At 42.1% G+C, this 12,843-nt stretch overlaps 1 protein-coding gene across 1 annotated transcript; it reads left to right on the forward strand.

Annotated features, from left to right (window-relative positions):
- The first annotated feature begins 3,501 nt into the window (after positions 1-3,501).
- Positions 3,502-5,499, forward strand: LOC147639334 (12-oxophytodienoate reductase 7-like). The gene is made up of 5 exons (XM_086783261.1): positions 3,502-3,701; positions 3,866-4,006; positions 4,104-4,234; positions 4,350-4,532; positions 4,627-5,499. Exons 1-5 carry the CDS (start codon positions 3,637-3,639, stop codon positions 5,343-5,345), a joined length of 1,239 nt encoding a protein of 412 aa, XP_086639387.1. The 5' UTR covers positions 3,502-3,636; the 3' UTR covers positions 5,346-5,499.
- The last annotated feature ends 7,344 nt before the right edge of the window (positions 5,500-12,843 follow it).

The raw sequence follows: 12,843 nt of genomic DNA on the forward strand, positions 1-12,843 counted from the left end.
TGATCATGTGAAAGTATTGTAAGACTTGTTGAATAAATTTCGTTTGATGCAATATAAGAGTGCCTTGTGCACGATTGTGATGCACTTGTACACCTAAAAAATAAATGAGTTGCACATGCTAAGGCCGAATTGGCCTCAACCTTTACCATCAATGATTTAGGACCACTGATGATGGACTGGAACCAAGTATAGGTAAATCATCAACATATAGTGCAACAATAAGATAATTATTAGGACCATCGCGTATATAGATATTAGGTTCGGTTTGTGAATGTGTATACCCTTTTGAAAGCATGAATGCATTAAATTTTTGATACCAAAGACGAGGGGATTGTTTCAAACCATAGAGTGAGGGGTGAAGATGACACACGTAATGAAGGTGTCATTGTAGATTCGTAGCCTGCAGGTTATTGCATGTATATGTCCTCCAGCAAATCACCATGAAGAAACGTTCTTTGAACATCAAGATGATGTAGCTCCAAATCCAATGAAGTGGCAAGGACGAGGATTACCCGAAACGAAGACATCCTCAACACTAGAGAGAACGTCTCGTGGTAGTCCAAGCCATGTTCCTGGCTAAAGCCTCGAGCCACCAACCGGGCTTTGTAGCGGGCGAGCGATGGAGCCATTAGGGTGATATTTGAGGCAAAGAATCCATTTCCATGTCACTACTTTGCGGCTAGAGGGGAGCGGTACAAGCATCCAAGTGTGGTTCGAAGATTGCAGCATTGCTTCACGCCAATGCGGTGCATGACCTCGACCAAGGGCTACAGTAATGCTGCGGTTTGATTCAGAGCGCTGAGATCTTGGGTGCTTGGGAGTAGCTGTAGTTTGTAGAGTCAGGACGTAAGGAGGTGGGTGACACGCATGGAACGTTGTCGCCTCCTGGATTAGTCGGAGAGTAAACCAGAGCACGTGGGGGGCGTCGTGCCACCGCGAGGTAGCTTGGAGGTCAAGTCATGCGCGAGAGGTGTCAAAGGTAGTGCTTGTTCTGCAATAAGTGGGGGAGGCGGTTGGGGGGCTCCGAGAAGAGGTGCGGGCGCTGCAGGAGCATGTGGTGGCAATATAGGCCCAACAGGATCGTGAAAAGGAACCCGATACGTCACAGTTGAAACAGGAGAGTTCTCCATGTCGGGAGTGTTTATAGATGGAGATGGCAGCATATGAGGGCTGCCGAATTAGAGAGAGACCTTCAATTGATGAAACTAGTGGCGCTTCGTTGAAAATCACTGAGCAGGAATAGGTGCAAGGTATCATACAGCCGGTAACCTTGAACACCATGCGGCTCTCCATAGCCAACAAAGAGCGCTTTGATTGCATGATTGTCTAACTTCTTTCGGCTGTCGGCAAGTACATGGGCGTAGACGGTGGTTCCAACCACCCAAATATTGGATAGATCAGGTGATCTGCCAAACCATAATGTATAGGGGATAGCATCAATGGAACGATGATAAACACGATTCTGTAAGTAGCAGGCCCTAGTAACGGCTTCTTGCCAATAACCGTGTGATAGACCGGTAACGCGCAGCATAGCACAGGCCGAATCTAGTAAGGTCCTGTTTTTTCTTTCTGTTAGACCATTTTGTTGTGGCGTGCGTGGTATTGTAAAACGATGTTTTGATGTTAAATAGGTATGAAGTGAGTGGTTTTCGTATTCCGTACCATTGTCGAATTGTAATGTTTAAGTTTATAGTCTAGTTGATTATCAACTAGATGATGAGAATCGTGAAACGCTTTGAAGACGGTTGGCATAGTTTTATCTTTCAAGAAAGTTATGTTGGTAAAGCGGTTATAATCATCAATAAATGTAATAAAATATTTTTGAGATGTCAGTGAGCATTGGATTGGACCACAAGCATCCGTATGCACAAGTTGTTGTGGAGATGTGGTACGGTCAGTTCTATGAGGGAATTTAGTTTGTGATAATTTTCCATAAACGCATCCTTCGCATAATGCTAGGGTGCCTTTTGGATTAATAGAAAAAAAAATTAACTAGCTTATAACCTGCCATTTTTTGCATGGATGAAATATTTAAGCTTCCTTGGCGGTACTAATGCCATAATAATGTAGTATTTGGTGAATTTTCATCCGCTAAGGCAGAGTGTACCTCTTGTAAGATTGGTGAATGCCCTCACAAGTAGAGGCGACCAATCTTTGGGCACTAAACAACATAGGTTCATCCACTTGGTAATGTATGTTTGATGAGGCAATGGTCATGGAAGAATTCCACGGCCGTGCCTTGTGTTGTTAATCGACAAACAGAAATTCGATTTTTTGCAAGATTAGGTACAAAATATACCTGATCTATGGAGATTGTGTTGCCATCTGACAATTCGACATTGACAGTGCCAATGCCTTCGGCACGTTGAATGCTGTTGTTCCCAAACCAAGTCGCAAAACTATCAGTAAGAGGTTGATAGTCTTGTAGCCAAGATCTTTGTGAGGTAAGATGGCATGTGGCTCCCATATCAAGTATCCAAGTGGTGTTATTGTTAGTATCATAATCATGTATAGCCATAAAGGCTAAATTTGCACCATCGTTTCAAATGCATAACTTGAGTTAGGTGATGAGCATGCACTATGTGATTGTTGTGTGATGCGTCATCAGAGTCAGATGCATAATTAGCATGATGAGTTGAATGTGATTTACCTTTTTTGTCTTTATGCCAACACTCAGAAGTGGAATGGCCATGGCAATCACGGATTTTACAATATGGTTTATTTAATAGGAAACCGGAGTTATTTGTATTATAGCATGATGATGACGATCAGTTTGATCGTCTAAATCCTTTGGAATTGGATCTAGGTTGTGAGTTGTAATGTTGTTTATGTGACGGACGAGCATACATTGCCATAGAGGATGTATTGGAGATACTATGGCGGAGTGTATATTGTTGTAAGACGGCGGGTATTAATGTGGGTATTGTTATATGTGCTGATGTTTTGTGGTTATAAATGGTTGCCACGAAGCACGCAAAGCGGCTAATAGAAGCATTGCTTGGATGCTTTCGGACAAGTCAACCCCAAAGGGCATCGACTCGTCAAGTAAGAGGCGCCAAGATTCAAGAAACTTGGGCATCTCTTGGTCATCTACGAGTGTAGAATTAACTAATTTCTTTAAGTTTAGAATTTGGCTGGGCTTCAATTTGTATTATTCCACTAATAGCCTTTGGGAATAATAGAAGTCATTCACATTATATTTATTAAATTCAACAGACCGAGCGCCCAGAGGCTTGAGCTCTCATCTAACGCAAAGACTCGTGCTTTATGGAAGAGCACTATGGTCTCAATTGTATTGGTATTCGGAATAATTCACACTGTTAAATTAGAATTGACCGACGACCGTGTTGGCTGCGGCAGCGTAGATTGCACGGCTGGGAAACTTCCCAGAAAACGTCACGGTAGAGGGTCTTCAATCTCTTAACCCATTCTTCCTCTCCCTCTTTCATGTATAAAATGCCTTTGCCCCTTGGCGATCGCAAACATTTCCACATCCGAAAAGCCTTCTCGCAGGATTAGAATTGTCTTATAGAGCTAATACACCTTGTGATTAAGGCTACAGCACCACTAACTATCCCCCCCTTCCCCTTCACATCCCATTTCATCTCCTCTTCTCCATCACAACAGCAGTTCAGCATGGATGACATCTCCAGCAACCTCTTAGCACCCTTGAGCCTGAGCGGATTTCAGCTCTCGCACAGGTGCTGTAGAATGTTCTTCTTAATTTTGTGATTGTTCGTTCAGTATGACTATTTTGACATCAAGCATTTTTCCTGATGCTATAATGATTTTTTCATGTAATGGGACTGTAGTGCTTGAAAGGGATGGCTCTGATAATTTACGTCCTCTCCTTTGTGCTCTACAGAGTTGTGTTGGCACCGCTCACTCGCTGCCGAGCACTAAATTATGTCCCTCAGCCTGCCCATATTGAGTTCTATTCCGAGAGAGCTACTGAAGGGGGCTTGTTAATCACTGAGGCTGTGGCTGTCGCCCAAGAAGGCATTGGGTAAGAGGCCCAAAGCTTTGATGTTCAGAGTAAAATTAAAGCAGCCCTTTATTTGCAAATGAATGTTAAGACCTTGTCTAAACTTTCCATTATTCAGGTTCCCTCATTCTCCTGGCATCTGGGCCGAGGAGCAAGTGGAGGCATGGAGGAAGGTAGTGAAAGCAGTGCATGACAAGGGCGGCATCATCTTCTGCCAGCTATGGCATGTGGGCCGTGCATCTCATACATGTATGTATGTATGTGGGGGGCTTGGCTTGTAGATTATTAAGTTCATGATCTAAGCTCAGATTAATGGTGTTGTGGTTTTAGATTAGCAGCCTAAAGGATAGTGTGCTGATTTTAGATTACCAGCCTAAAGGATGTCCTCCATTATCGTCCACTGGGCGGAAGGTGCCCACGAGGTGGTCCATAAGACTGCCGGAAGGGGTTATGGCGGAATACTCACAGCCCCGCGCACTCGAGGTCCACGAGATCCACGCGATTGTCGATCAGTTCCGGCAGGCGGCTAGGAATGCTCGCCGGGCAGGTAAAGTGAGACGATCACTACGTCCATCTTTTAGTTGGTCGATACGGGCCCCTACAAATGATGATTTAGGGCCAATGGGTCTCAAATTTTGCAGGGTTCGACGGGGTGGAGATCCACGCCGGACACGGTTACCTGGTGGACCAATTCTTCAAGAACGGAATCAACGACCGGGCGGACGAGTATGGAGGCGCCGTTGAGAACCGTTGCAGGTTCGGGTTGGAGGTGCTGGAGGCTGTAGCTGGAGAGATGGGGGAGGAGCACACCGCCATCCGAATCTCGCCAATAATAGACCACCTCGGCGCCGTCGACTCCGATCCGGAAGCCCTTGGCCTTCACCTCATCTCGGAGCTCAACAAGATGAAGCTGGCCTACCTCCACCTAACCCAGCCGCGCTTTACCAAGGAGGGAGTGAAGGACACCGTAGAGAACTGTCTAGTCTTCAGCGAGGCCTACGAAGGAACGGTCATGTCGAGTGGAGGATACACACGTGAGTCCGGCATGGAAGCTATCCGCACCGGGGAGGCGCATCTAATCTCTTACGGGCGGCTCTTCATCTCCAACCCGGATCTACCTTTGCGTTTCGCTATCGACGCTAAGCTCAACGTGTACGACCGCTCTACATTCTACACGCATGACCAGGTGAAGGGTTACTTGGACTACGCCACGCTCAATTCCAAGGAGGTGGCGGACGGTTGGTCGAGGAAGAATCTTGGCCTGCGCAGGAAGCTGGAGATCAATCCCACGTGCGGCAGAGTTCTCGAAGATCTCTCGTCACCCGGCACGCCAGTGGTGGCCGAGGTTTTGAAATTTTAATATCACGTGCCCCTAAAGAATGTTCAATTTATTATTTTACTTGGATTTTGACGTGGGTTTATGAAAGAAAGAGTCCTCCTCCCATCAAAAAAGTTCATCCAACACTTTTTTTCGATGCTTATCGCTTTCTAATCCTACGCAAACCACTAGAGTCTAGCAAGGTTACGCTACTAAGCACATTCAAACTCTTAATTGAATGCTAATGTGATTCAATACATATGTTGACAACGTGGATGAAGTTTGTAAGGGCATATACAAGTTATTGCCATTAGATAAATGCTAAAGAATAACCTCTAGCTAAAGAATAAAGTTTTATTCATGAGAAATTCACAAGTATGGGGTTTTTTAAATACCCCTTGAAGGCACGTGATACATAGGGTTTCTTAATAGTGCACCCCCTGCACTTTCTATCAAGAAAAATAGCTTGCATACTTGTGACATTCAGTATGACAATATGGCAACGTTCTTTCAAATTACTTAATTTAAAATTGACTCAACCACCCTTTGGATATATGCATTATGATGATGTCACAATATCTCACCTCTTCTCTATCATAAATTAGCCACTTAAATTGGTCTTCCAAATTTTTTTTGGAAAGCCATGCATGCCTCTCTTTTCCTTTATCCTTATGTAATTTCTCTTGTAAAGTTAAGCAAGATATAGGAGTTTCATGAGTAGCACACCTGATGAATTGACACTAATGTCCTCTCTAAACTTGTGTTTTGATTTCTTATCGCGCACGAGTAGCACGCCTGATGAATCGACACTAATGTCCTCTCTAAACTTGTGTTTTGATTTCTTATCGTGTACTTTCTTTGGGCTAACTCCAACCTATGCATGAGAAGTGTACCTTGACTTTTGCCTTTAGGAGCCATGCAAAGATAAAAAAATTCTTGAAAGAAATTGGCTTTTGCCTACATAGAAGGTAGGGCTTAAGGACAACAACATAGTTTTGAACATTAAAAGCCCGGATTTCTTAATGATTTATGAGACCCCAAACATAGATTGAAAATACAACTCGCAAGATAGAGTCTTAGCCTTATTTAAAAATCTCAAATTGATGTTACTGGTGGCTACATCATACCTCTACTAATACTTTAGAAAATACTTACCTTAACATGTCATGGGGAACTTATCGGCATCCAAGCTTGTATCTCTAAAGACTCCAAGCTATGCTAGTGGTAGCTACATCCTCTCTTTTGCCTCCTCCTCAAGTTGTCACCAAGAGGTTGCTCTTCTTCATACAAGGACACTCACTCTTCTCAAATCTCACACTCATGAATCACAAGAATAAGAGAAATATGCACTAAGAGTGAAGCTATTTCTCCTCTCAACTCTCTCTCTCTCAAATAGGCACAAGAGTGCCAGGAGATAAGACTAGACTCAACTGGCATAAAGAGGGATTGTTTCTTTCATTATGAGAATGTTGTTATTTATACAATTAGACCTTATTCACACTTGGGTATCTAAAAGTTCATGAAAGTCAAAGGAGTTTGTGGCATTGCCAGCCATTCTCATAGTTACAATGTTTATAGTCACTACAAGGGATCGCGCTCATACCCGTGCTCCTAGCCGCGGAAAATGACTTGTGGAAAAAAAGTAGTGAGCCCGTGTATCAGCGCGTGTATCATCGTGGGCCAGAGACATGCATATAAAAGCACGTGTATAGACGTAGTCAGACGCGCTGATGCGAGGGCTTATACACGTGTTTTGTCAGTTTAGCTATGCTTATACACGCGCATTTCACAGAGTATCCGCGTATATACACGTGACTTTTATAGAGTTGACGCGTCTATACACGCGAACAGAGAGTTAAAAAAAAATCCAGAGAGTGCTATTTGGTACCTGAATGCTGTTCCAGCATTCCAGCACCCAATAGCACTCTCTGGATTTTTTTTTTGGGTGCATTACACCATTCGCAAGGAAGATTTAGTGCATTGTCATTACATGATTCAAGAACGACATGAATGCATACATTGTCTTAATACACGATTCAAGACAGACATGAATGCAATACTATCAATTCATGATTCAATATTACTATCAAAATTTTATGTGTACACATATATACAAGGGAGTCTATATATCGAAGTAGCCCATGGCTTCAATTATAAACAAATATATACAAAATCAAATTGGTTTGTCTAAAAAAGCCCATGGCTTCAGTTACAAAAATATATACACAACCACATCCTCAATATGGAATGTGATACTATAAGTCTAAGTACTACTCAGACCCAGATGATGACCCGCTGCTCCCTCCTCCCCATAACCTGTCGTTGTATCATAATCAACACAATTTGTAAGATTAAAACAATCATAGAATCAATCTTAAAAGCAGTGTTGATGTGGACAATGCATGACTTTCCAGGATACAACGATTATTCTGGTAAGAATTCTAATTACCTCCCTACTCTAATACTATTAGCTATATTAATTATAACTATTGACTTTATTATTCTAACTTTTATTTATATTTTAACAGGTTTGAAAACATCGGGTAAACATGCATGTCCTGTTTGTGGCCCTTCGTTAGTGCATCAGTATGCTGACGGTTTGTGTAAGACCATATTCGATAATCATCATCGATTTCTCCCGTTATATCATCCTAAATATGTTGCTAGTAAGAGTAACATTTCTCCACAAACACTTCGTGCAAAAGATTGGAAGCATATTTGGGAGTCTATAAATGTTCTTCCTCCAGATGGCATGAACAGGTACAGTAATGTTTTTCAATCTTGTTTTGTGTACTCTCTAATTGGATTAAAGATCACATAGAGCAATCCCTTGTGTAGGTACTCCATTTTTTTCTGGCTACCATATTGGATCCATCTTAAGATCAACCATCTTCTTGATCCCATGCACATCTTCAAGAATGTGGGATCTGGTATTTGGGAACATGTTATTGGTAAATGAGATAATGTTAGCATACAGGAGGACTTACGGGTCGCAGATTGTATGCATCAAAGCTTGGCCACCACGAGAGGAGGGTGGGCACGTTTGTCTTTTGCCTTCCTGCACCATGGATTATATCAAAGAAAGAGAAGAAGCAAGTAAAGCAAGCCATAACCACTTTGCGTACTCCCACTGGATGCATGAGATCATTGAAGGGAGCCTTTACAACCAGTAAGAAAAAAGGCATTGAGCAACTATATGGGTTGAAGTCCTACGATTGGCACAAGATGCTCCAAGTAAGTGTTTTCCAAGTCTTGTACGTTGAAATTAAATTTTGTAATGCCATAAACCATACATACATGTGCTCTTTTGTGTGCAGTTCATACTACCTACTAGCATCGACCATTGTGCAAACAAGAGTTTGAAAAAATGTATTTATAAGATGGCGGAGCTTGTGAGGTATGTAAAACCCATGTCAGATCACCCTTCATTATACCTTGCAAAATGAACGTGCATGAGTTATAACGTACTATTCATTTATTTTTCAGATATGTTAGTTCCAAAGCAATTGATCCAGCCACGTTGGATGATGCGCGTGTTATGGCAGTGGAGGTGGTTTGTTTGGTAGAGGAGACTTTTCCGCGAACCATTCTCACAAGTCAACTACATCTCATTGTGCATTTAGTGGACGAAATTGCTTTATGTGGCACTGTCCATGCACGTTGGATGTTCCTCCTAGAGCGCTTCATGAAGACCTTAAAAGGGTTTGTGAGGAAAAGTGCAAGGCCCAAGGTAGCATGGCTGAGGGTTGGTTGATACAAGAGTCTCTTGTATATATTTAAGAATTTCTTGATCAGGTGGACAGCTCTTTGCCGCTGCGACTATGGAGCAATGAAGAGGACTTGAGGATGACCTCTATTGTGCCGCCTCAAAGGAAAAGGACAGAGTAAAGTAATTGACAGAACATTGATTGATGATCTCAATTTCACTTGCATCCTTAATAGTGATGTGATGAGCAGATGGGTTACAAGATATGAGGATGCAAAGACAAAAAGGCAAGCAAAAAGAGCTCTCTTTCTTCAGAGGCAACATGGCTCTCATAAGGCGTACCCTAAGCATCTAGCAACACTTCTGAATGATATCCATGTTGATTGGTTACATGAGGAAATGGAGAGAGCAGAGAGCGGCGAGGGGCTGCATATCAAGGCGGAAGAATGGGAGTATGCACGAGAGCATGTTAAAGGTACATAGAACTAATGTTTTGCATTAGTTGTAAGTGATTTGTTTTTAATATTTATTCACATTGCTTACATAAATATTGCTTCTATTTTGGTCCAGTGCACTATGTTCAATGCTATATGGTGTGAAGGCAAGCATTTTTGAATACAAAGAATTGATGAAAAGAGGAATACACAAGATTGCGGTGTCATTAGTAGCTTTGAGGGACCAATGGAAAAATGGATGATTATTATAGCACAATCCAAGACATATTTAGGCTTGACTTTCGTCGCTTCTTTGTGTATGTTTTGGATGTCAAATGGCAAATGAACATGGTGGAAAAAGGGCCTAATGTAACGATAAAACGCCATGCAAGTGGCTATGTAACTATTGACTCTACAAAGTTTTGGCAAACAAAGAAAGATAGGCTCGTATTGCCACAACAATGTGAGCAGGTATGCATTTTTTTACTAATGTGTTTCATGTACATATATATCTAAGCTCGCGTACCCCTTGACTTTTGATATGCTAATTAATTACTGCAGTATGTGTATTTGAGTAGGCTATCTATCTGCCACTGGTGCATGGCATTAAATGGTGGTATGTCATCCCTATTGCACCACGTTCCAAAGTGATGTATAATACATTCACTGATGTGGAGCATATGGAGGATGTAGCAAGCCGCAATGAAGATGATGTCAAACATGCCAATGAAAATGTTGTGATCGATGATCAAGAAATAAGAGATGATCATGATAATGAGGATGAGCGTGCCATTTCTCATGATCATGAGGATGACCCTACCATTGAGGATGTTGGTGATGTTGATGAGGATAATCAGGGCATTGGTACCATTATCAATGTCCAGAATATCAATAGTGGAATAAATTTAATCGTAGCCTTACAAATTGATCAAATGGATATTAATGTTGATCGTTTGGCAAGGATGGATCTTATTGAAGATGAGATCAAACCCTAACCAATCCATCACTGTATCGTTCTAAATTGATGACATTTCTATTGTATCTGTTGTCTTTTAATTATCATCTCATGATTTATTTTTGAATATATTACATTGTTGTAAATGCATGTGGTGGGATTGTGTAATGATATATACTGTAATGTACTATGAGATGGTTTAAAGAAAATGGTTTTTAATTTTGTAAAGAAATGGAGTTTTTCTTAATAAAGTTGTCTGTTATCGTGTGTAATAAAGCGTGTATAATTACGCATATATACACGCGCTAGTACACACGTTTCTGAGACCAGTATACACGCAAACGTAGATGCCAATATATACGCGTTGGTACACGCGTTTCTGAAACCAGTATACACGCAAATGTAGATATCAATATACACGCGCCCCATACTACTCATATACATGCACGACCATACACGCACCCGTAACTTATCGCGTGTATCGAACACGTGTATGGTAGCAGTGTCTTGTAGTGAGTGTTGTTTCATGGCACTTATAATGCTATCTCTCTGGGTCTTGCATTTTGCGCAAGGAGCATATTGAAGGTGCATGCTTGTCTATGTCAATGGCAAGTGGTTATGGCGTGGTTGCAGTCCATATTGGAGCATGGGTCATGGATCATGGTATGCTCATGAAGGTGAGCATGAAGTGGTGGAAGTGACTAGGGATTTCACATAAATTTTTGGCACCTTGGTTTCTTGTGGGAAACTATTTGGATAAGCACCCTTGAATTGTTGCATGCAAAGGAAGAGCATGAAAATTTGGAGCTCAATGGAAGCTCGTGGTAGCCATGTCAATGGCAATGAAAATCTCAAGAAGGAGATTTTTTGGTTAAGGCAAAGAAGAGGCAGGTGGTGTGTGAAGCCAATTGAATCATGGAGGAGCTATGTTTTTGAGCTCATTTGGGAGAGATTGTCAAGTATGGACAACTTTGTAACAACTAGAGCTAAGACAAGCTGGTAAGGAGGGGTAAGAGGGATAGAAATTAAATCTTGCAAGTAGAAGGACATCACGTATGGCACGCGATTGATGAGAGAGAATCACATCCAATGCAAGCACTAGTATAGGTACAAGAGGGCGGTTACTAGAAGAGAGAGACCCATCATAAAATGGAGCTTGAGAAGAGAATGATAGAGCATAGCAGTAGCACAAGCAACAACTGTGGTAATACCTCCACTACAGACAGGACTAGCAGGCAAGCCTCGAGGGTAAGCACAAGGAAGAATCAATGAATAGTCAACGATTATATAGCCTTGGCAATGGTAAACTAGAAGCAGTGAACAATCAGCACACAATCAATTAGTGAAGAAGATAGTGCAACAACGGTTATTCCCTGCACATATATAGGAATGGGTCTAGCTGATGGCCACACAGCAGGCTGCAAAGCTGGCTACAAATGGGTGGCTACAACACGAAAACTCAGAAGGCCAACTGAGACTAGAGTGGTGGCATGGCAATTTTAAAAGCATCAGCTTACGACGACCTCTCTCTCTCTCCTACAGTGCTAGGAGAGCACAAAAGATTCATGGTGGGCGACCGGGGTTGTGGATATGACAAGCTCAGAATACAGAAGGCAGCATGACAATAATTGTGGCCAAATTTAGAGGCAAATGATAAGCTCAAAGCTATGTCGGTGGTTGAAAAAAAAAAAGACTCATGTGGTAGGACAAAGTAACGACCTCATGCTGCAAATGACAATGCGCAGTGCCAACACAATCTAGAGAACCAAATTTTTTATATATTAATAACCCTTATTGATTGTAAGGGTTAATTCACACAGTGCATATTAAGACCTTGATCATATGCTTTTTACAACATAGTTGTAATTTTTATATCTCTCTCAGACGAGGACTTATTTACAAGAACATTTGCTTTATAGCTTATTCACACACACAAGCTTGTATTGCTCTAAAATATTGGGAAAATATTGGCTTCGCACGAAAAGAAAGCCGTGGATGATTTTCACATGGGTCCATTGCCCACTGCCCAGCTTTGGCCAAAAGGCTTTGTAATTTTATTTCACCCATTGGTATGAGGATTGCCCTGCTCGAGCTCACTGAGAAGCTCAAAATGGTTATCGTTTGTGTGCATGAGCAATGCACGTGTGAGGCACATGCGCATGGGTTGGTTCCCACCCGAACTTCTATGTTCAAATCGAACTCAGTGGTTCTGCTTTGTGAGCGAGTCGGCTCAAAATGGACTAGGTGTCTAAGATGATAGACACGTGCACACATGTTCGTTTGATGGACACTCCAATGCATCATTGAGGGGGAGTGTTGAGAGGTAGCGATCGCGGGGTTGCGCAATGCTACATTGATATGGGTGATGGGTGAGTTGTGGAACACCTTGATTAAGAGGGGGTGTTGAGAGATGTAATCATGGCGCTGTGTGTATGTGGGAAAGCA

This window comes from Cibotium barometz, chromosome 4 (assembly GCF_041138505.1).
Source record: "Cibotium barometz isolate CiBa-2024 chromosome 4, ASM4113850v1, whole genome shotgun sequence".
NCBI lineage: Eukaryota > Viridiplantae > Streptophyta > Polypodiopsida > Cyatheales > Cibotiaceae > Cibotium > Cibotium barometz.

Bases quoted from the DNA above. Each gene is read 5' to 3' on its own strand.
- LOC147639334 (XM_086783261.1), top strand. From the start codon at position 3,637: ATGGATGACATCTCCAGCAACCTCTTAGCACCCTTGAGCCTGAGCGGA. The intron at 3,702-3,865 runs GTGCTGTAGAAT...TGTGCTCTACAG, and splicing joins GGATTTCAGCTCTCGCACAG to AGTTGTGTTGGCACCGCTCA. The intron at 4,533-4,626 runs GTAAAGTGAGAC...CAAATTTTGCAG, and splicing joins TAGGAATGCTCGCCGGGCAG to GGTTCGACGGGGTGGAGATC.